The sequence below is a fragment of the Argopecten irradians genome, chromosome 12, assembly GCF_041381155.1.
Source record: "Argopecten irradians isolate NY chromosome 12, Ai_NY, whole genome shotgun sequence".
NCBI lineage: Eukaryota > Metazoa > Mollusca > Bivalvia > Pectinida > Pectinidae > Argopecten > Argopecten irradians.
In genome coordinates this window covers 5,563,863-5,584,646 of record NC_091145.1, presented here as the reverse complement: position 1 = coordinate 5,584,646, position 20,784 = coordinate 5,563,863, and the positions used below count along the sequence as shown (strand labels likewise).

Below are 20,784 nucleotides of genomic sequence, written 5' to 3'. Positions count from 1 at the left end.
ACATCAACAACTAAGGAATTCATACATGATAAACAGTAGATTATCGTAGCTGGAGAAATGCCAGGCTCTACCCATCACAACTAGACTGTGAAGTAAAAGTCAAAATGTACGCATGAGTGATTACAAAAGTCTCTGTACGGGAACTGACTACCAGTAATATTTCATGGTCCAGAATTCATCTTTCTCACAGGGAAACCAGCGCAAACGGGTTATGTGACATGTTAGGGGTGAAAAAAATAATGGATTCCGTTTATCATAATAGTGTAAATGGGGAATGTGATGGAAATAGTAAATATCAGGTTGGATTGGACAAGGAAACCACCCCTCTTGCAATGGATAATACCCGTTCAAGTGATCTCCCGACCAACACCGATGTGGAAGACGCGACAGAGAACTTCCGAAATTCACAACAGGATACCAAATTGGCCGAGGTACTTCCGACTGGGACGACAGACGAGGATGTCGACGATTCAAGCTTGCCGCCCAAAATAACGATTGAGGATACGACAACTCCACTGGTCTACAGAATCAAAGACAACCCACCAATTTATCTTACCATTGTGTTTGCAATCCAGGTCGGTATGGAATTTCTCGATCTATATTATATATGGGCTGGCATCAGTCTGATTTATCAGAGTTATGTCCCTTCGTTTCACTCCGTTAGTACTGAAGGAAAAAAAAAAAAAACAAAGGGAGATAACTCACATCATAACGATATATCATGGGAGTTTTTTTTATAATTAATAGAATCATGCTGTGTGTCTTACAAAATTGTTTTCCTAGTGTCAACTCCTTCCCTTGCTTCATCAATCCATATTGTTCAATTAATTATTAAGATATGAGTAATATAAATTGCCAGGAAGTTGTCAGATACTTCTGCTGTTGTTTATACACCTCCAGTTTTACTATCGCCAGCAATCAGAAACCTCTTTTGTTAACTTTTTGAAATTTGTAATCGGCTTCATCATGCAATTCTACTTCTTTCATGCAATGCGCTCAACGGTCATCTCGCTGCTATCATCATAACTTTTTAGTCATATCATCATTCTTTGTAAAACGCATTTTAATTGGCTCAAAACTCACTCCATGCTTTTTCCCAGTCACTTCAGAATTTTAATGGATTTATACTACAGCTAACGATTTCCAATGAAAATATTGTTTGTAAGAACTTTATTTATCAAAACAGAATGGAACCAAACGTAACTATCCTACACAGTTTTGCAAGTTAAAACTACAACATCAACATTAAACATATCGTAATAAAGTAAATTAAAACATCATTATTACACACATTATAACACACATTATTACACACATTATTAGACAAAATAATCCAGAATGTCAAGGTAACAAAATCTACCCCTGGCCAACATCAGCATCAATAACATTGTTGTACAAATATACCACAACATCAGCATCAATGTACAAATATACCACAACATCAGCATCAAAAACATTGTTGTACAAATATACCACAACATCAGCATCAATAACAATGTTGTACAAATATACCACAACATCAGCATCAGCATCAATGTTGTACAAATATACCACAACATCAGCATCATAACAATGTTGTATGAAATACCACAACATCAGCATCAATAACAATGTTGTATAAATACCACAACTCCGCATAACAATGTTGTAACATCAGCATCAATAACTTGTTGTACAAATATACCACAACGTCAGCATCAATAACAATGTTGTACATACAAACATCAGCATCAATAACATTGTTGTACAAATATACCACAACATCACATAAAAACATTGTTTGTACAAATATACCAAAACATCACAAATCAGCATCAATAACATTGTTGTACAAATATACCACAACATCAGCATCAATAACATTGTTGTACAAATATACACAACATCAGCATCAATAACATTGTTGTACAAATATACCACAACATCAGCATCAATAACATTGTTGTACAAATATACCACAACATCAGCATCAATAACATTGTTGTACAAATATACCAAACCACACAACATCATCAATAACATTGTTTGTACAAATATACCACAACATCAGCATCAATAACATTGTTGTACAAATATACCACAACATCAGCATCAATAACATTGTTGTACAAATATACCACAACATCAGCATCAATAACATTGTTGTACAAATATACCACAACATCAGCATCAATAACATTGTTGTACAAATATACCACAACATCAGCATCAATAACATTGTTGTACAAATATACCACAACATCAGCATCAATAACATTGTTGTACAAATATACCACAACATCAGCATCAATAACATTGTTGTACAAATATACCACAACATCAGCATCAATAACATTGTTGTACAAATATACCACAACATCAGCATCAATAACATTGTTGTACAAATATACCAAACATCAGCATCAATACATCACAAATAACCACAATCATTTGTTGTACAAATATACCACAACATCAGCATCAATAAACATTGTTGTACAAATATACCACAAACATCAGCATCAATAACATTGTTGTACAAATATACCACAACATCAGCATCAATAACATTGTTGTACAAATATACCACAACATCAGCATCAATAACATTGTTGTACAAATATCAAAAAACATCCAGCATCAATAACATTGTTGTACAAATATACCACAACATCAGCATCAATAACATTGTTGTACAAATATACCACAACATCAGCATCAATAACATTGTTGTACAAATATACCACAACATCAGCATCAATAACATTGTTGTACAAATATACCACAACATCAGCATCAATAACATTGTTGTACAAATATACCACAACATCAGCATCAATAACATTGTTGTACAAATATACCACAACATCAGCATCAATAACATTGTTGTACAAATATACCACAACATCAGCATCAATAACATTGTTGTACAAATATACCACAACATCAGCATCAATAACATTGTTGTACAAATATACCACAACATCAGCATCAATAACATTGTTGTACAAATATACCACAACATCAGCATCAATAACATTGTTGTACAAATATACCACAACATCAGCATCAATAACATTGTTGTACAAATATACCACAACATCAGCATCAATAACATTGTTGTACAAATATACCACAACATCAGCATCAATAACATTGTTGTACAAATATACCAAAACATCAGCATCAATAACATTGTTGTACAAATATACCACAACATCAGCATCAATAACATTGTTGTACAAATATACCAAAACATCAGCATCAATAACATTGTTGTGTACAAATATACAACAACATCAGCGTCAATAACATTGTTGTACAAATATACCACAACATCAGCATCAATAACATTGTTGTACAAATATACCACAACATCAGCATCAATAACATTGTTGTACAAATATACCACAACATCAGCATCAATAACATTGTTGTACAAATATACCAAAACATCAGCATCAATGTACAAATATACCACAACATCAGCATCAATAACATTGTTGTATAAATTCACCACACTAATAGCGTACAGACAAAATATACAATAACATCAACATAATTAACAGAGAAGGACTTATCAAACATGATATGGTTGCAGCAAGCTCTCCTATCCTTTGCGACCCAGTTGATTATATCCCTCCTGGTGGCCCAGGCGGTTCATGGGGAAGACAATGCCGAATTCCGCGGACACCTACTCGGCTCAACAATGTTTATGTGTGGCTTCTCAACCATGGCCATGTCATTGTTTGGTTCCAGGTAAGTCGAGCATTATTTTAACTTTTGATAATTATTACTAGATTTCGTTTCAATTACCGAAACACGTTTCTGTTTCGTTAACCGACATAAAAGACTAAAATTGTATCAAAAAGATTAATAAAATTATTATTAGATACACCTGGCTATTTTGTTGCAATTGAACAACATTTTAAAGTACCTGTAACATTATGGTAATAAAGGACGTATAAATCCCTGTGGTCATGTAGAGTTATTCTTAGTGTTGCTATTACCGTATCGTAGTGAATGTCTGGTAACGCTAACAAAACAAGGGACGCGTGCTCTTCCGGAGGACAAGGTCTAAATTTCTCAGTAATTGAGTATCTAACGTCTTCAACAAATAACATTTCTTTATTATTAATGTCCTGGACCCGGCTGTCAAAGGATGCTTAGACTTATCACTTGAGTAGTGAAAATTCCATTACTCATTTACTGCAAAATTTATGATTATGTATAGGAGAAACACCTCAAGATTAGTCAAGATCATGGACAATGCGCGGCCCGAAGGGCCGAGCATTGTTCATTATCTTCTCTTACTTAAAACATGGCACTCTGATGTACAATGCTAACTATGGTTATTGTGTAACTAATCTACAGCTACAGGTAAGGCATTCAACTACCTTTGACACTAAACATTTCAAAACAATTGTGTAATGTGTACTCTGGTCATGCATGCATTGCATGAAATTGTCATGAAATTCCATACCAATGTTTTTACCAGAGAATTTTTTTTGTGAGTTTGAATTCCTCTCATTCCTAGTGAAGCAGTACAAGAGGCAACATGGCAGACAGTGCAGACAGATCTTTATGAAGTCAAACTATCTGAAATGAATACCAATTTCCATTAAGATAGTTTATTTTGTGATATGCTAATTTAACCTATCACTATACAAATGTTTCACCTATAGCTGTTGAAACTAATCTACAGCTACAGGTAAACTATGTACAGTGAAAGGTGTACTTATCTACAGACAGAACAAGCACGAGTGACAACAAAAGATGACATCATAGCCATGTTTTAAATCTGCATTAAATTCAGCAAGTAAATAACTGGATTCTTAAAAATCTTACCAAACTTTATTTGATCTCGATTAGAAAATTGCCGTTAAACTGTGATTAGCCTAGTCATCATTTGAACAACCGGGCCCTCATATCATAATTTGCACATTTTTTTTGCTCGACAGGCTGCCGATTTTCCAAGGTGGTTCAGCAGAATACATTATCCCGCTCCTGGTTCTACAGGACGGCGGACAGAAACACAAATGTGGCGTGACAGATTTACCTGGTAAGATGGTTTTCAAATGGCGTTGTTTCCATCTTCATATTTAATTTTACGATCCATATCATGTCTGTAAGGTCATTTTAACTTTGTTGTTGTAGGTATGTGATTAATGTTATGTTTATTTTACATAGAATTGCATAAAACTTCTCATAGTTTTAATTTTTGCGCGACAGAATTTCATGGTATGAACACTTCTATATTCAACATGTCCGACTTTATTCCATTTTGGTTATTTAATCGTTTTACAGTAAAATTTTATCATTTTATTTTGATATTTAGGTACTACAGGTAACTACTCAGAAAACCCATTGTTTTATTCAAACAATACCCTTTACAATTTCACATCAAATACCACGACGATAATGGGCGGAGACCTTCTTCAGGACAACCAGTATGTGGATTACGTTAAGTTACGAGGGGTATGTAGCACACCACACGTGTCGTAGCCTAAAAAGACCTTGTGGATTATTTGACCGCACATTTACTGTAATGTCAATACTGTCATTTTATCGTTTAGGTGAAGAAATTGAGAACAGTCATCAGAAAGGTATATGTGTGATTTAGTGTGATTTATAGATGTCTCTTTGAATAAAAGCATCTTACACCATAGCGATGGAAGCATCTGATTGAAGGTTTAGGATCGATCAGGGAAAAGTTTGCCACAGTTGACTACAAAAAAAAAATAATAATAAAAAAATAAAGAATAAAATGAAATTATAATAATGAAAAAATACTTGAAATTAACACATAGACCATTTGAGAGCTTTTCATGGCAATCTAGACTTAAATGGTATTTGTATTTAAATAACAAAATAATTCATTTTAGATATTTTCTTACCCATCCAATAAGCTCCCTACCAACTGAACATGTTAATAGTCACGTGATAACTGAATCAGACCTCTGCGACCTTAAATGTACTTTTAAATAAATGATTGTTTGATTCACGAGATTTCGAAGGTCAAAAGTTAAACTGAAAAACCTTCATATCAGAATGATACGGGTCCTATTTCAAAAGAAAAATAGGAAGTTAGAACCTCATTTAGAAAAAAGAGGTTGTCGACCAGTAAGTATCATTGAAGAGATTGAGCATAAATCATATAAATTGACAATCCTTTCAGATGATGGGAAGCCTGATGATAATCGGGTGTATTCACACTTTTGTTGGAGTGTCCGGTCTTATTGGGGTCCTGCTGAGGTTTGTCGGCCCAATCACAGTCGTACCGACACTTCTATTGGTGGGCCTATGGGTGGCGAGGATTACTGCCAACATGATATCAGTACATTGGGGTATAGGTGCTATGTAAGTAAAACGTTCCGATTATGTTATTGCTTATTCATCTCAGTGTAATACATTTGTAGATGAAGGACTAATATAAAATAAATATAAAGTGCTCCGCAAAAATGCAGAAGTATTTATTATTATGTTTTAGCCAATTTGTTGCATTTGAATGACGATACAATATAACATTTTCATTAAGCAAATGCAAATCGCATTCTTTAAAAATAAGATTTTCCTATAGAATACAATTATAAAGATGATTCCTTTCAAAGTAGGTCTTGAAGCAACTAATTCCCAATGTTGCTTCATTTGACAATAAAATATAATGAATTGGCAAGGAAATCCATTCACATTTTTACACATACAGCTAAAATAACCAACTAATTTCGACTTAAAATTCTTGTATATAACGTTTAGTCTATTGTTATGTAAAAAGATGATTTATTGTGGCCAAATTGTACTAATAGTCTCCATAGAGCCATTGTTACTTGTAAATCATCCGTCAACTTGCAGGACATCAGCTATTTCCGTCATCTTGTCTTTATGCTTGGGTCACTGGAAGATGCCTCTGCCATTTTGGTCCAAGACGAGGGGATGCCATATAATACGTTCCAATTTTCACCAAACTACTGGAGTAAGTGCAATTGCGTTCTTCTATGAGACTTCAATATATATTCCATATTTGCATATTACAGAGTTATCTGCCCTTGCGGGTAGGTATTGATTGTGACGTCATGAGTTTGCGAGCGTAACGTCATACTTTTCGGATGAAACGACGTGAATTGCGCTCACAAAATAATGACGTAACAATTGATACTACCTGCAAGGGAGCTAACTCTGTAATATGCAAAGACGGAATATTCTATATAAGGAAACGTTTTCAAACGTCATAAAACGGGTCGCGGTGATAATAATTATTTCTAGACCAAAACGTAGTTAAGTTTCAGTCTACACCGGATAGAGTAACAATGCCGGAAACGGAAATACGTATTCTTATAGAACAATACGTTTCAAATCCAGAACTCTCATCTCTTTAACACCCATATAATATGATAAATACGATATTTTATTTCATACTATTCGATGGAAAAGAAATGTTTTTATTGAAAGTATTACATTTTATACAGATATTGATAGCGTTATTATCGGGTTGGTTATTGTGCGCCGTAGTCACGGAAACTGGCGGATTCTCCGACAACCCGAAGGAGCCCGATTATTTCGCCAGGACGGACATAGTGCCTGGAGTGATACAGAATGCTAGCTGGATTTATTTCCCTTACCCAGGTAAATACACTAATTATTGCAAACAGTCAAAAAATAAAAACAATAGAAACAAAACCTAAGGAAAACAACAAAAACTTGTTTTTAAGGTGATTATTAAATCAGAAAAAAAAAACAGAAATCATGTTGACACCGAAAATATATTATTTTACAGATTTAAAATAAAAATAACAGTTCAAAAAGTTGTGGTTATTATTTCGTGCAAGACTTACGAAAGTCATTAATCATAGAAATATGCAATAACTATGGGTTTTGGTGGTTTATTGTTCAAAATGAATATAAAGTACAGTAGAACCCGGTTATAGTGAAGTCTTTTGATAATGGTCATACTCTTCATATTATCCAGATATCCATATAACCAAGGAGAAAGGTAATGTATATGAATGAACAGGGATAATAGTTCATTTCATATACAAGCAGTATTTCAATATAACTGACTTCAAATTAAGAGGGGTCTATTGTAATTAAGTTTATACCAATATTGTTTTACAGGAACACATAATTACAATTAAATTAAACTAATTGCCCCTTTAAATCATTTGGAAACAATTAATCAACATCATTTTTGTTAATTAGGTCAATTTGGGACGCCGTTATTTAGTGGGGACGCCTTCGTAGGATTCTTGATTGCAACCTTGATTAATCTTATGGATTCCATTGCCGATTACTACGCATGCGCAATGGCCTGTAATGTTCCACCCCCGCCTGCCCATGCTGTCAATAGGGGGATCGCGGTGGAAGGTTTTTGCTCTTTTCTGTCAGGGACGTTAGGGTGCGGACACGCCACGGGATCTTATGGCGGAAACATTGGGGCAATACGTATCACAAAGGTGTGTAACCAGAGGCTGTACTGACCAACTTATCTTTCTCCTAAACTAAACTAAAAATTCATATCCAGACATATTTTGTTGAATAATTTTCTCTTTGAGGCATAATTATATTTTAAATTCAATTTTGACATGCCCTCCACCTCTGGGTCGCGAGTTCGAATCCCATGTGGGGCAGTTGCCAGGTACTGACCGCTGGTCGGTGGTTTTTCTCCGGGTTCTCCGGCTTTCCTCCACCAACAAACTTGGCACGTCCTGGCTGTTAATAGGACGTTAAACTAATCAAACAAACAAAAAAAAAAAAAAAAAAACCCCTGAATTTTGACTTTTTGCTATTGACCGTTGGTTTTGTAAGATATGTCGATTTTGAGCCTCGTTTTAGAGCCGCCATCCCATGATACTCTTTTGTGACAGGTAGCGAGCAGGCGTGTGTTCCTTGTCCTCGGTTTCCTGTACATGTTGTTCGGCATCCTCGGGTAGTTCTGCGCCCTGTTCATCACCATCCCCCGCCCAGTCCTGGGAGGTACTATGTTGATAATGGTCAGTATGTTTATTGGAGTGGTCATCGCAAATCTCCACCACGTGGACCTGCGGTCAAACCGGAACTTGGCCATCATGGGGATGGCCATAGCTGTCGGCTCCATAGTGCCGCATTGGATAGAGGAAAACCCGGACCGTCTGAAAACAGGTAACAAATGTTATATCTCAAGACAGATAACAGACGTTATGTTTTAAGACAGGTAACAGACGTTATGTTTTAAGACAGGTAACAGACGTTATGTTTTAAGACAGGTAACAGACGTTATGTTTTAAGACAGGTAACAGACGTTATGTTTTAAGACAGGTAACAGACGTTATGTTTTAAGACAGGTAACAGACGTTATGTTTTAAGACAGGTAACAGACGTTATGTTTTAAGACAGGTAACAGACGTTATGTTTTAAGACAGGTAACAGACGTTATGTTTTAAGACAGGTAACAGACGTTATGTTTTAAGACAGGTAACAGACGTTATGTTTTAAGACAGGTAACAGACGTTATGTTTTAAGACAGGTAACAGACGTTATGTTTTAAGACAGGTAACAGACGTTATGTTTTAAGACAGGTAACAGACGTTATGTTTTAAGACAGGTAACAGACGTTATGTTTTAAGACAGGTAACAGACGTTATGTTTTAAGACAGGTAACAGACGTTATGTTTTAAGACAGGTAACAGACGTTATGTTTTAAGACAGGTAACAGATGTTAGTACGTTATGTTTTAAGACAGACGTTATGTTTTAAGACAGGTACAGACGTTATGTTTTAAGACAGGTAACAGACGTTATGTTTTAAGACAGGTAACAGACGTTATGTTTTAAGACAGGTAACAGACGTTATGTTTTTAAAGACAGGTAACAGACGTTATGTTTTAGAAGGTAACAACTTATGTTTTAACAGACGTTATGGTTTGTTTAACAGACGTTATGTTTTAAGACAGGTAACAACGTTATGTTTTAAGACAGGTAACAGACGTTATGTTTTAAGACAGGTAACAGACGTTATGTTTTAAGACAGGTAACAAACGTTATGTTTTAAGACAGGTAACAGACGTTATGTTTTAAGACAGATAACAGACGTTATGTTTTAAGACAGGTAACAAACGTTATGTTTTAAGACAGGTAACAGACGTTATGTTTTAAGACAGGTAACAGACGTTATGTTATAAGACAGGTAACAGACGTTATGTTTTAAGACAGATAACAAGACGTTATGTTTTAAGACAGGTAACAAACGTTATGTTTTAAGACAGGTAACAGACGTTATGTTTTAAGACAGGTAACAAACGTTATGTTTTAAGACAGGTAACAGACGTTATGTTTTAAGACAGTAACAGACGTAACAGAACAGTTATGTTTTAAGACAGGTACCAGGTAACAGACGTTATGTTTTAAGACAGATAACAGACGTTATGTTTTAAGACAGGTAACAGACGTTATGTTTTAAGACAGGTAACAGACGTTATGTTTTAAGACAGGTAACAGACGTTATGTTTTAAGACAGGTAACAGACGTTATGTTTTAAGACAGGTAACAGACATTATGTTTTAAGACAGGTAACAAATTAAGACAGGTAACAAACGTTAACATTATAGAAATACTTTTGTCGTGATTTTTCTTCCGCATTGATCGGACTCACCATGTCCCATAAACCTACAAGTAAAATCTTGGGATATTACACCGATCAATGCATGTGAGGGGCTTTAAAATCCCTAAAGTTATCTTCGATATTCCAGGGGTTACTATCACTGTCGTAATCCACCTCTGGACTATCTCATAGTAAAACGGAAGGCAGTTTAGAAGAAAAAATCTGACCAATCACAGGACTGCAAAGACTTCCTTTGAAGACTACAGAGAGAGCGACGCCCAACTACAAGGCAACACAGTCAACTTCAATGAACCGTTATACGATTCTTTTGATTTACATCAAATGACTATGACTAAATTACATGTTCTGTTATGTTGCCTCTAGGTTTACTATGGATAGTCCAGTGGTGGATATAACGTCAGTGATAGTAGCCCCTGGAGTATCGAGGATGCCATGACCCCGATAAGTATTATACAGGTTAAAATATTAATTTATTTCGGATAATTAATTGATTTTTAAAAAAATCTGACCATACTTATAGGACGAAACATTAATTCATAATTATAATCATAACTGAGATTTTTTTCTGTGCCTTATTTTCTGTAGGGAACGAAGCCTTGGATCAAATCATCTCGATGTTATTTGGAAATGCGGCGATTGCTGGTACCCTATTGGCGTGTATACTAGATAACACTATCGTTGGTATGGTAATATTTTTTTAAATCATTCAATGTTTTCTATTGTATTTTTATTTACTGATATCTGTCTAGCTATATATATATGCAACAATTTATTTTAGCGTTCTACCGAACAGCATGGATACATTTTTGTAGATCCGGCCTTCGGTTGCCACTTGCCGAAGGGTAAATTGCGCTCCATTGTGCTGTATAGCTTAATATTTGTCTACTTTGTCCCGCATTACTGTTCGTATACTATTATGTAATCGTGTTCGTTTTGTATGTCTTGATAAAGGGGCAGATCGCCTCGAAAATTTGACAATTTTGTTTTGTCCACACGGTTTGAATTACTTCCTTGTCCCATATGAAACAACTTATTAATGTGTCATTTAGATTAATCTAATATCTATGAATTGTACTTTTCCAGTATAAATTACGCGATTGCTTATCATTTTTTCGTAGTTTGTGGTTTCTTTTTTTTTAAATTTTGAATCCATCACCTTTTTGTTATAATCTTTTTTTTTCAATATTATGGTTTGATAGTAAAAATTACCGAAATGATTTATTTTAGATTTTTTAAAAATATATTTAGTTTATTTTACAATATAATATAAATGTTCATAATTCCCTGAATTCGTGAACAGTAAATAACAATTCATATTTTAAATCTATATCCTCCTAAACCTGAGCTACTCTATTAAGATACCACTCTCTATTAAGAGACCGCTTTTCAATATCCATTGAGTGGTCGCTTAAGACAGATTCGACTGTATATAACTTAAAACTACGACACAGATGGTTGTATTATACCACAGAAATAAAAGTTAGACATGTTTTTATTAAAATAAATCTACTTTATAGGAACAGCTGCTGAAAGAGGCTTACTTTCATGGACGGAGGGGGCATCCAGCGGAAGTGATGATAAGAATGACGTCACGTCCAAACAGGAAAAGGAATATTCAGAAGGGTTGGAAGTTTATGAACCTATCGTCCCAAGATGTATGCGGGGTTGGAAGGGGTTTCGGTACATTCCAATAATGCCAAATACGTTTGCGTATCAACAAAATGAATTAGATAAAAAAGAAAGTATATAGGTTGATTTGTACTATTCCTTACTTTACATAAAGAAATCATCGTTTGTTTTACAGGATAGGTCTCGTTCATTTTCTACAACTAAGGACGACAATTTTAGTTTTTAACATCAAGGCCCATTTTCATGAATTTTCCTTGAATTTAAAAAAATCCTTAACTTAAAATTGTGCATAGAAAAGCATTACGGATTTCAAGGACGGCTCCTTAACTTAAGATTTTTCCTTAACTTCCATAATGGACAATTTTAAGTTAAGGAATTCCTTAAAGTTAAGGAATGCTTATGAAACGGAACCCATGATATCTTGAAACTTACGCCGTCCTTAACTTTTTACTAAATGTACAATGTATCTGCGTATCAAACTTAGCCAGTATTTAGCATCTATTTGTATGGGTGTCTTGTACGTCTGGATTTAGATAGCTTCACATTTAAGCCATAATATCCAATCTGGAAACCAACCAAAATTATGTGTAAGAACCATATATATATATATATAATGTTTATGATAATACATAGTAAATGAAATAAAACTACTCAACGATAAGTTGTTGTTTACGATGTTGTTTTCACTCACCAGATCTATCTCTTTAGTCCTCATTGTCACCAAGAATTCACTATACTGTAATATTCGTATGGCAATGTCTTCGATGAATGGCATATTTAGTTATCTACCCATTGCTATTTTTTTCCTTGTCAATAACCTACACAATGTGCGTAGTTTATCATGTTGATTTCCTTAATTTTATATATTTTTTCAATCTAAATAAAATTTTCATGATGCTCTCGCAGATGAAATGAAGTTCAACCAGAAGAACCTTTGATATAAACAGTAAACAATGGAATTATTTTCAATTTCGACATTGGTCACATTTGTACAACAAAGAGGCGCAATTTCAATGATTAAAGTAAGCGTGACTTCGTGTATTTTATTCTGATGATAGTAAATTTAGTTTTTTTTTATAAACAGAACAGATTTTTCGGTATATATTTCAAACTTGAGTGGAAATGGCTACGTGTTTGCGAAAGATATTCCAAGATTTATAATTAATAACATAGCTTTTTTATTCAATCAAAATTGAATAAGATTTTTTTTGTTTCTTGTTTTGTTGCATTGGAAATGATCAACACATCCGTACAGCTAGCCTCAAAATATGAGTAAAAGACAGCAAGATTAATAAATGACACAGAATTACAAGAAAAATCTTCTATGCATCTCGTCTCAAACATTTTTTTTAAAAGAGTTAGAGAAATTTTTGTCAAGATGAAAATTGGATGTGCATGTATCTGCTTAAGCGGTGTTAGAAACAGCTAAGGTAGGAGGCGAGAATATAAGATATAACACGAGTAGTGTCTCCTCAAACGTATGTAAAACAAAACAAATAATTGTAATCTCGAGTATTATATTTCTTAAAAACTTAAAGGTGCATTTTTTTTTAAAGAGACACACCCCACTTACCTGGGACAGCTTATCAGCGATCAGCTGTCACAAAGTATTGTTTGTTTTAAATGATATTTTTCATTTTTAATTGATAAATGAAATTACATATACACTGTCCTCCAAATGTTCTGTTACATATGCAAAAACTCAAAGTCACCACATCCAAATCGGACTTGGGGAGTTTGGCCCCATGACTCAATTGTTTACTGTTAAAGATGCTCCACCGCTGACAAATGGTATTTTTTTTTACTTTCAAAAAAACGAGAGCAGACGATTTAGTATTTTTCTTCAGTTGCAAAAGTTACTTACTTTACATCATTACCACCATTGAAAAGATTGAGCTTCTAATCTTACTTTCAGTTAAAAAAATGAAAAATAATTAATTGCATCCCGAAAAAAATGCGTGTCACTATATCCTATATGAAATGAAGTACTAATTGCGCATGCATTAATGGCGAAATAAATTATATTAAATTAATTTTTTGTGTTAATTAGACATATATATACACGATTAAACACCAATTATTGTTCAAATGATGAATATCATTTTTGCTCTGTCGGCGGTGGAGCATCTTTAATTAATTATGAGCATGTCCTAAATAGAGGTTCCCCCAACAAATGACTGTTTTTTATCATGTCTAACAAACGCGAATTAGTTAATATGCAATTTTTGAAGATACGAGCTTTAGCGAGCATTCAAACTACAGGACATTCAGCTAAGGGACATTCGTATTAAAAAAGACAGTCCATTACAAATCAGGTTAATGTAACATCTATATAAAACTCCGTAGTGGCATGATTTAGTGTTTGTTGAATTATGCGTTTCCAGTAACGATAACGTGACGGCACGTAAAACTCTTCAATTCAAGTCGTGTTTGTTGACAATGTAAACACATAAGCCAGAAATCTTTGAAACGACTGTAAATCAACATATAAGCACGTTCTTTTTATTATACATTTCTAGCTCGATGTTTTACAGTCGAAATTTGCATAGGTAAACAACCGGAGATAGAAAACGCAGAGGTGGAGTGGGTCAAAATAACACACATGTGTACACAAACTAGAACGTAACATGTACCCGTAAAAATATATATAAGTATGTGTGTACCTGAGGGAGAGACTCATACACACTCAACGAGGAAGTAGTTATTTAAAATGGCCGCACATTGTAAACTGGACTACTGAAATACCACGCAGGTTTCCATGGTCAGATACAGTGATACTGTTTTATCAAGGTAAGTAATACCTGTTATGTCTTATCGTGTATGTAGATTTCAGAAAGTCGCTATATAACATGTATTTATCTTAGTACGCACATACCCGTGATGGGTGTTTACGATATGTGTTCTTGTTATTATTGTTGATAGTAGTGTTGGCCTCTATATAAAGTTTGCAGATTAACCTATTAGCGTGAAAGACAAATGAATTAAAACATCGATGGTAATGGTTATTGTATGGCTGTCGTGTATTAAGTGTAGTTAATCATGTGTGGACTATGTTACGAAATGGCTGTCAACTTGACGAAAAACGTGACACGGTTTCGTAACCATGATTCAATACATTTTGTAAACGTGACATCGCACAGTATGGACACGAATAAGAACTTCTATAGAAGTCCATATTTTTGTACGGAAGTCGAATGGGACCAGGACGAAACAAAACAGCGGGGAAGTAAATCGCAATTATCAAATATTTTCATAACATCTAAAAATAGATATGATAAAATTTCCATATCAACTTTTCCTGATGTTCTCCGTAACGACTTTAATATCGCGTCATTTCATCTTGTCATATACTTTCCATTATGGAAGAAAAAATATATAAAGGTCATAGATTGAAATACATATACTATTATACCCAGTAGTACACATTACAATGCATTGATTTATGCACAATAGTCATGGGTGTGTAAAATGATGGAGTACCGACGAGTACATACTACACATGTGGAAAATTTTCTCCGCGCGTAATATTTTGTAAATGTATGAACTATGTAGTCTTATGTCTGACGGTATATCTATTGCAAAAATAACAACACCGCGAAAGTCTTATGCTTGTAAACCGCGAAATCAAGCACTCGCAAAAATATCTACATTTACGGTAATGGACACTGATTTTTCAAGTTTAAGGAAACAGATACTACCTAGCTATACCTAGTCTATCTGACTTAGAACTGCCAGATTATTCAATCATCAATATGTATAGTTGTGCCTTTTCCTTGGTTTTCTTTCTTTATTCTTGATATTTTTGGGCTTGGTTGTGGTTCGATGGATTCTATGTAAGCTATTCATTGTATTTTGTATTCAATTTCTTAATTCATTGTATTTCCATAATTCAACTCCACATGTCCAAGATAACCGATTCATATTCATTCAAGTTCCCATTTTCACAGATTCAAAATCACAAAACCAAGATATCAAATTCAAGATCGAATTATGAACTTCGAAAGCATGACTGCTTTCAGTTTCCTTGAGTTTGCTTTCCATATATTGTTGTATTTTTTCCCATTAAACTTGCCCATATAATCAACAATTATAATAAATAATAAATCGCTTCTTTCATTTCCATCTTGTCCATATAGTCAACAATCATAATAAATAATAAATCAACTCATTTATTTCCAGAAACGTTTTAAAAGCTTTATATATTGTATCAATAGCAATAAATTATCATGTATGCCAACATATTTGACTGTATGATCGAGCAATTAAAGTTTTATTCAGTTTTTCAGGTTTTAATGTTCAGCCACCTCCTACAATGCCGACCGCGACCTACTGTCCCTCTTGGGATGGGAGTGCACTGAAGGTGTACTGTAGTTATGGCTGTTGTGGTAATTTTTCTATAACGACCCCATGTTGTTCATCAGACGACGATTCGTCAGCCTCATTGTAAGTTCTCTCCTCGATATTCCAGCCACAAACATCCTCAATTACTACCACTGTCCTAATATATACTATCATCCTCAGTAATCCAGGGGTTACTATCACTGTCGTTATATCCAAACCATCCTCAATACTCCCGGAAAAACTATCACTGTCGCTTTATCCACGCCATTCTCAATACTCCAGGGGTTACTATCACTGTCATAACATCCACCCCCCATTCTCAATACTCCAGGGATTTGATTTAAAGATATTTTATTGTAATGGGGTTACTACCACTATCGTTATATCCACCCTGGACTATGTACCATAGCAAAACAGAAGGTATTATAGCAGAAAAAAAACAGGCATGCAGTGACAAATTGCGTTATTGGATAATAAACCTCCGTTTTGAAGACAATTGATATATTTCTTTATGATAACACATGAATAATCAGATGTACCAGGAAGTTTATCATTTCATTTTCAGACCACCGTTTAGCATTTTCTTCTATGCGCTTACCGTGTTCATACTGTTCCTGCTGATCGTGTGCTGTGTTGGCAGAGTGGCTCGGCTAAAGAACAGACAGTCTGCCGCCACGACATCCGCCAACAGACGGGCGTCTGCTCGATCTGGCCAACAAAGAATCTCGGTGGATCTTAGTAAGTATGCTTGATGTTCAGTTTTATTTTTCTTTCTTCTTATACCAATAACTAATGGTCCATTTGTTTGTGTAAATACTTTAAAACAACGTCAACCAGCAACAAGAACAACAATAACAAAAACGAAGAAGACGACGATGTTGTATTTTGACATTTATTCATGAGTTAATTTAATTTTACAAGTAGTAAATTAACGACAGTTGCCAAGTTAACGTCAGATTGTTACCATGTTTTATCATTAACTTTATTTTATTATCAACTATTTGAATGTAAATGATGAAAGTAAAAAGGATAAAAGAACGGATAACGCTATCATGGAATTTTTTTTATTTCCTTCTTGTTGCTTCCTCTTAAAATGTTGTTTACAATTTACTCATGGACTTTTGTAATAGTTCCTAAAGAAAGAAAGAAAAAATACAAAAAAAATAAAAAAAAATAATTAAGTATGAATATTTTCAAGTGCTAAGGCGATATTTAACTGATTTTAATTGTTGATATATGCACACGATGTATTTCAAGTGAGCTAATTTAGTAAATTAATCAAAACAGTTCATGTAAGATGTATTTACAATTGTATGATATTTTTTTCAGGTCGCACATTAGTTGTAGCCACGATTGAAAATTTGATAAGAATGGGAAGACAGTCGGATCAAGTGACCAATCAGAGAGCAGAAGATCCTACGCATCCAATCACAGACATGCCTTTGTCTCCGCCTAGTTATGATGACGCAATCAAAACACCGACTATTAACTCACCTCCGCCTTACTCTGAAGTTGTGAATGAGAATGAAAATATTTCCCCACCTAGTTACTGACCAATGAAAATACCGCATTCGGTTCCTATGGTAACTGATTGTGATTGTGATCATCACTAATGTTTTCGAATCATTAGTGCAAAACAATAATTGTCGATATCAATCAAATGTCTTGACAAAATCAAAATTTGTCACTGAAAATTATGTTGTAACCAAAGGAGAAAGTTCATCTGATGTATTTTTATTTTGTGGTTCCCCTAATATTTTCCTTTGAACTCGACAAGAGGTTAAGTAACCCATTGTTCGAGACTGCACAGCAGTTACTTTTTCGTATGTCCCTTTTCTCGTTTCTATGTATTGCGACTAAGTTCAAGAAGAGATCAGACAAAACTCTCTATGTCGCACAGCAAGTGCTATTTCTTATTTCCCTTTTCTTGTTTTTTTTTAGTTTAACTCTTTGAATCTTTCTTCGACAACAGCTGTTTTCTGTAATTTAAGTGATATTTGTATCGGATACTCACCAAATCTTGACGCTTTACGATATTATCGCCTACAATACACTCTGCATTAACTCTGCCAAAATCAAAATTATTGTAAACTATGCAAGAAGTTGGCGGTAGCTTTTAGAGATAATACGGTATAGGTTATAACGCTCATTCACGTATCACGTGATACCCGATAACGTTTGTGCGGGACTATTGTTTCTATTAGTGATGGAATGACGTCACATGACGTTATCGCGGGATAACGTTATTTCAGCGGGAAGATTACAAAGAGTTACGTTTCATCACCACTGGAAATACTAGTCCCGCACAAATGTTATCGGTTATTATGTGGTACGTGAATTAGTCCCATTTCAAGTAATTTTGTACCCCGTTATTGTTACACTGTTATGATATATACAGTACCTATATATTAACATGTCATTGTATTGTAACATGTCATTGTATTGTAACATGTCATTGTATTGTAACATGTCATTGTATTGTAACATGTCATTGTATTGTAGTTTATTGTTAATCGTTTCTTGGTGCTAAAATCACAAAATTCACTTTTTTTTGTTTTGAAGGTTTTTGTGCGTTTATATCGAAACTCATATTTATATACCATGAATCGAGAAAAGCAATGTGTTTTTGCTATATTTGATTTATTTAAATAGATATATCGACGCGTATTGCTTTGTGAATGTAGTTTGCAAATCGATTGTACATTTTGATCTGGTTTTGATTGCTTATAGACTGTGATATATGCTTTCTAATGCTTATCATGTGTATGTTAAAACACTGTTTGAACTTTAGTTTAAACATCACATTGATAATCCATTTTAATGTTTTACTAATTCTGATATTGATGTCAGCGATTTGTCTTTGTGTAATGTATTTTACTCTCAAAAAACGTTATTTATTGTACATGTGTATTTTGTTTTATCAAAACACGAAAGAAAAATGGTCAGCACTGAAACCTTGTTTATGCGCAATTATGTCCCTTGAAATAATACTAATTAATATTCAAGTGTCAAAATGTATCTATTGTTTTTTTATGTGTGCCAGGTGTATCGTAACAACTGCTGACTAAACTATCATTATCATATGCCAATATAAAATATGGATTTTTATTACAGTATGTTTTTATAATACGTCTTACATGATTACAAGATATTTTTTTATATATTTATTATAATAATATATCTTTATCATAATGTATAAGGATTAAAATGTATGGTATGTAATGTATTATATGATGTAAAATAAATATAAATATGAATTGTAGTTACACTGTATAAACGTTGTTTCATCAACAGATGGCAAATTGGCTTGCCATGCTAGGGCACTCTAGCATTTTATATTTGATATATGTAAATTGTATGCGGTATCTTTCAAATATTAAAAGAGCTTTTGTATTATTTTTTAATGAAATAACACGGATAAGTGAAATAAAACATCACACAGATTACACAATCCATAGTTGTCGTATATGGCATTGTTTTTTTTACATGAGGTAGTTATAATTGAAGAATAACAAAGACGCGCGTACATCTGATTATTTTCCTTGTTTGGTATGTTTGAAGAGTGTTTGTAACATGACATTCATTATGAAGTGTAAGGTAAAAATGTAGGTATTATGGTTTTCGTCACGTGATCCTCTGGCTCCGTTTTTAACATGATAGGTAAGGTACATGTTGTCACGTATTCCAATGCACTGTCAGGTTTAAAAAAGTTTTAAATGTATTATTTAGGTGTATTATTTGTTCACTATGTTGACTGAACTTCGCATCAAAGGAAGCTAGCAGTAGATTGTGGTGATACCTCTTGATTGTCTTGACAGGTTGTAGCTACGGTTGTCAAATAGTGGATAACTTTAGAATTTGTTGCTCATTCAAATAGAATATTGGAAAATAATAACCTAAAACATCAAGATGAGACTTCATTGTCATTGACAACACGTACAAAATGATAAACAAACAATTTGAAATAAATGGTTTTAATGTCAAATTTAAGTTCGTTGATTGTTTCATGGGTGTTTTACCTCTACATGCTATTAATATGAAACAAAACAGATCAATGTTACTGCAATAGTAAGAAGAAGGGAGTTAATCTGCATTAGTCAGGCAAGACCGAGGTCGATTATTACTATGTACCCGGTATCACAAGGGAAATACAACCTACGACATCCAATAATTTTCACATAATGCGTACTTTTATTTTTTAAATGTTAAATTAAAACTTGATGCATAATGTACTTTTGTTTT

At 33.9% G+C, this 20,784-nt stretch overlaps 3 protein-coding genes across 4 annotated transcripts; all 3 read left to right on the top strand.

Moving 5' to 3' along the window:
* The first annotated feature begins 239 nt into the window (after positions 1–239).
* Positions 240–5,954, top strand: LOC138336602 (solute carrier family 23 member 2-like). Its single transcript, XM_069286123.1, has 4 exons — positions 240–575; positions 3,581–3,738; positions 4,941–5,041; positions 5,318–5,954. The coding sequence occupies exons 1-4, from the start codon at positions 240–242 to the stop codon at positions 5,482–5,484; spliced, it is 762 nt and encodes a 253-aa protein (XP_069142224.1). The 3' UTR covers positions 5,485–5,954.
* An 877-nt stretch (positions 5,955–6,831) lies between these two features.
* LOC138336451 (solute carrier family 23 member 2-like) lies at positions 6,832–12,849 on the top strand. The gene is made up of 6 exons (XM_069285958.1): positions 6,832–6,952; positions 7,446–7,602; positions 8,176–8,429; positions 8,841–9,114; positions 11,158–11,253; positions 12,090–12,849. Exons 4-6 carry the CDS (start codon positions 8,955–8,957, stop codon positions 12,320–12,322), a joined length of 489 nt encoding a protein of 162 aa, XP_069142059.1. The 5' UTR covers positions 6,832–6,952; positions 7,446–7,602; positions 8,176–8,429; positions 8,841–8,954; the 3' UTR covers positions 12,323–12,849.
* Positions 12,850–14,761: 1,912 nt separating this feature from the next.
* LOC138305164 (uncharacterized) lies at positions 14,762–19,995 on the top strand. Of its 2 annotated transcripts, none has more exons than XM_069245582.1 (4): positions 14,762–14,991; positions 16,488–16,644; positions 17,108–17,280; positions 17,872–19,995. In XM_069245582.1, the coding sequence occupies exons 2-4, from the start codon at positions 16,514–16,516 to the stop codon at positions 18,093–18,095; spliced, it is 528 nt and encodes a 175-aa protein (XP_069101683.1). In that variant the 5' UTR covers positions 14,762–14,991; positions 16,488–16,513; the 3' UTR covers positions 18,096–19,995. The 2 variants fall into 2 exon arrangements, with proteins under 2 accessions (XP_069101683.1, XP_069101682.1); XM_069245581.1 differs by having other exon boundaries at positions 14,767–14,991; positions 16,480–16,644.
* The last annotated feature ends 789 nt before the right edge of the window (positions 19,996–20,784 follow it).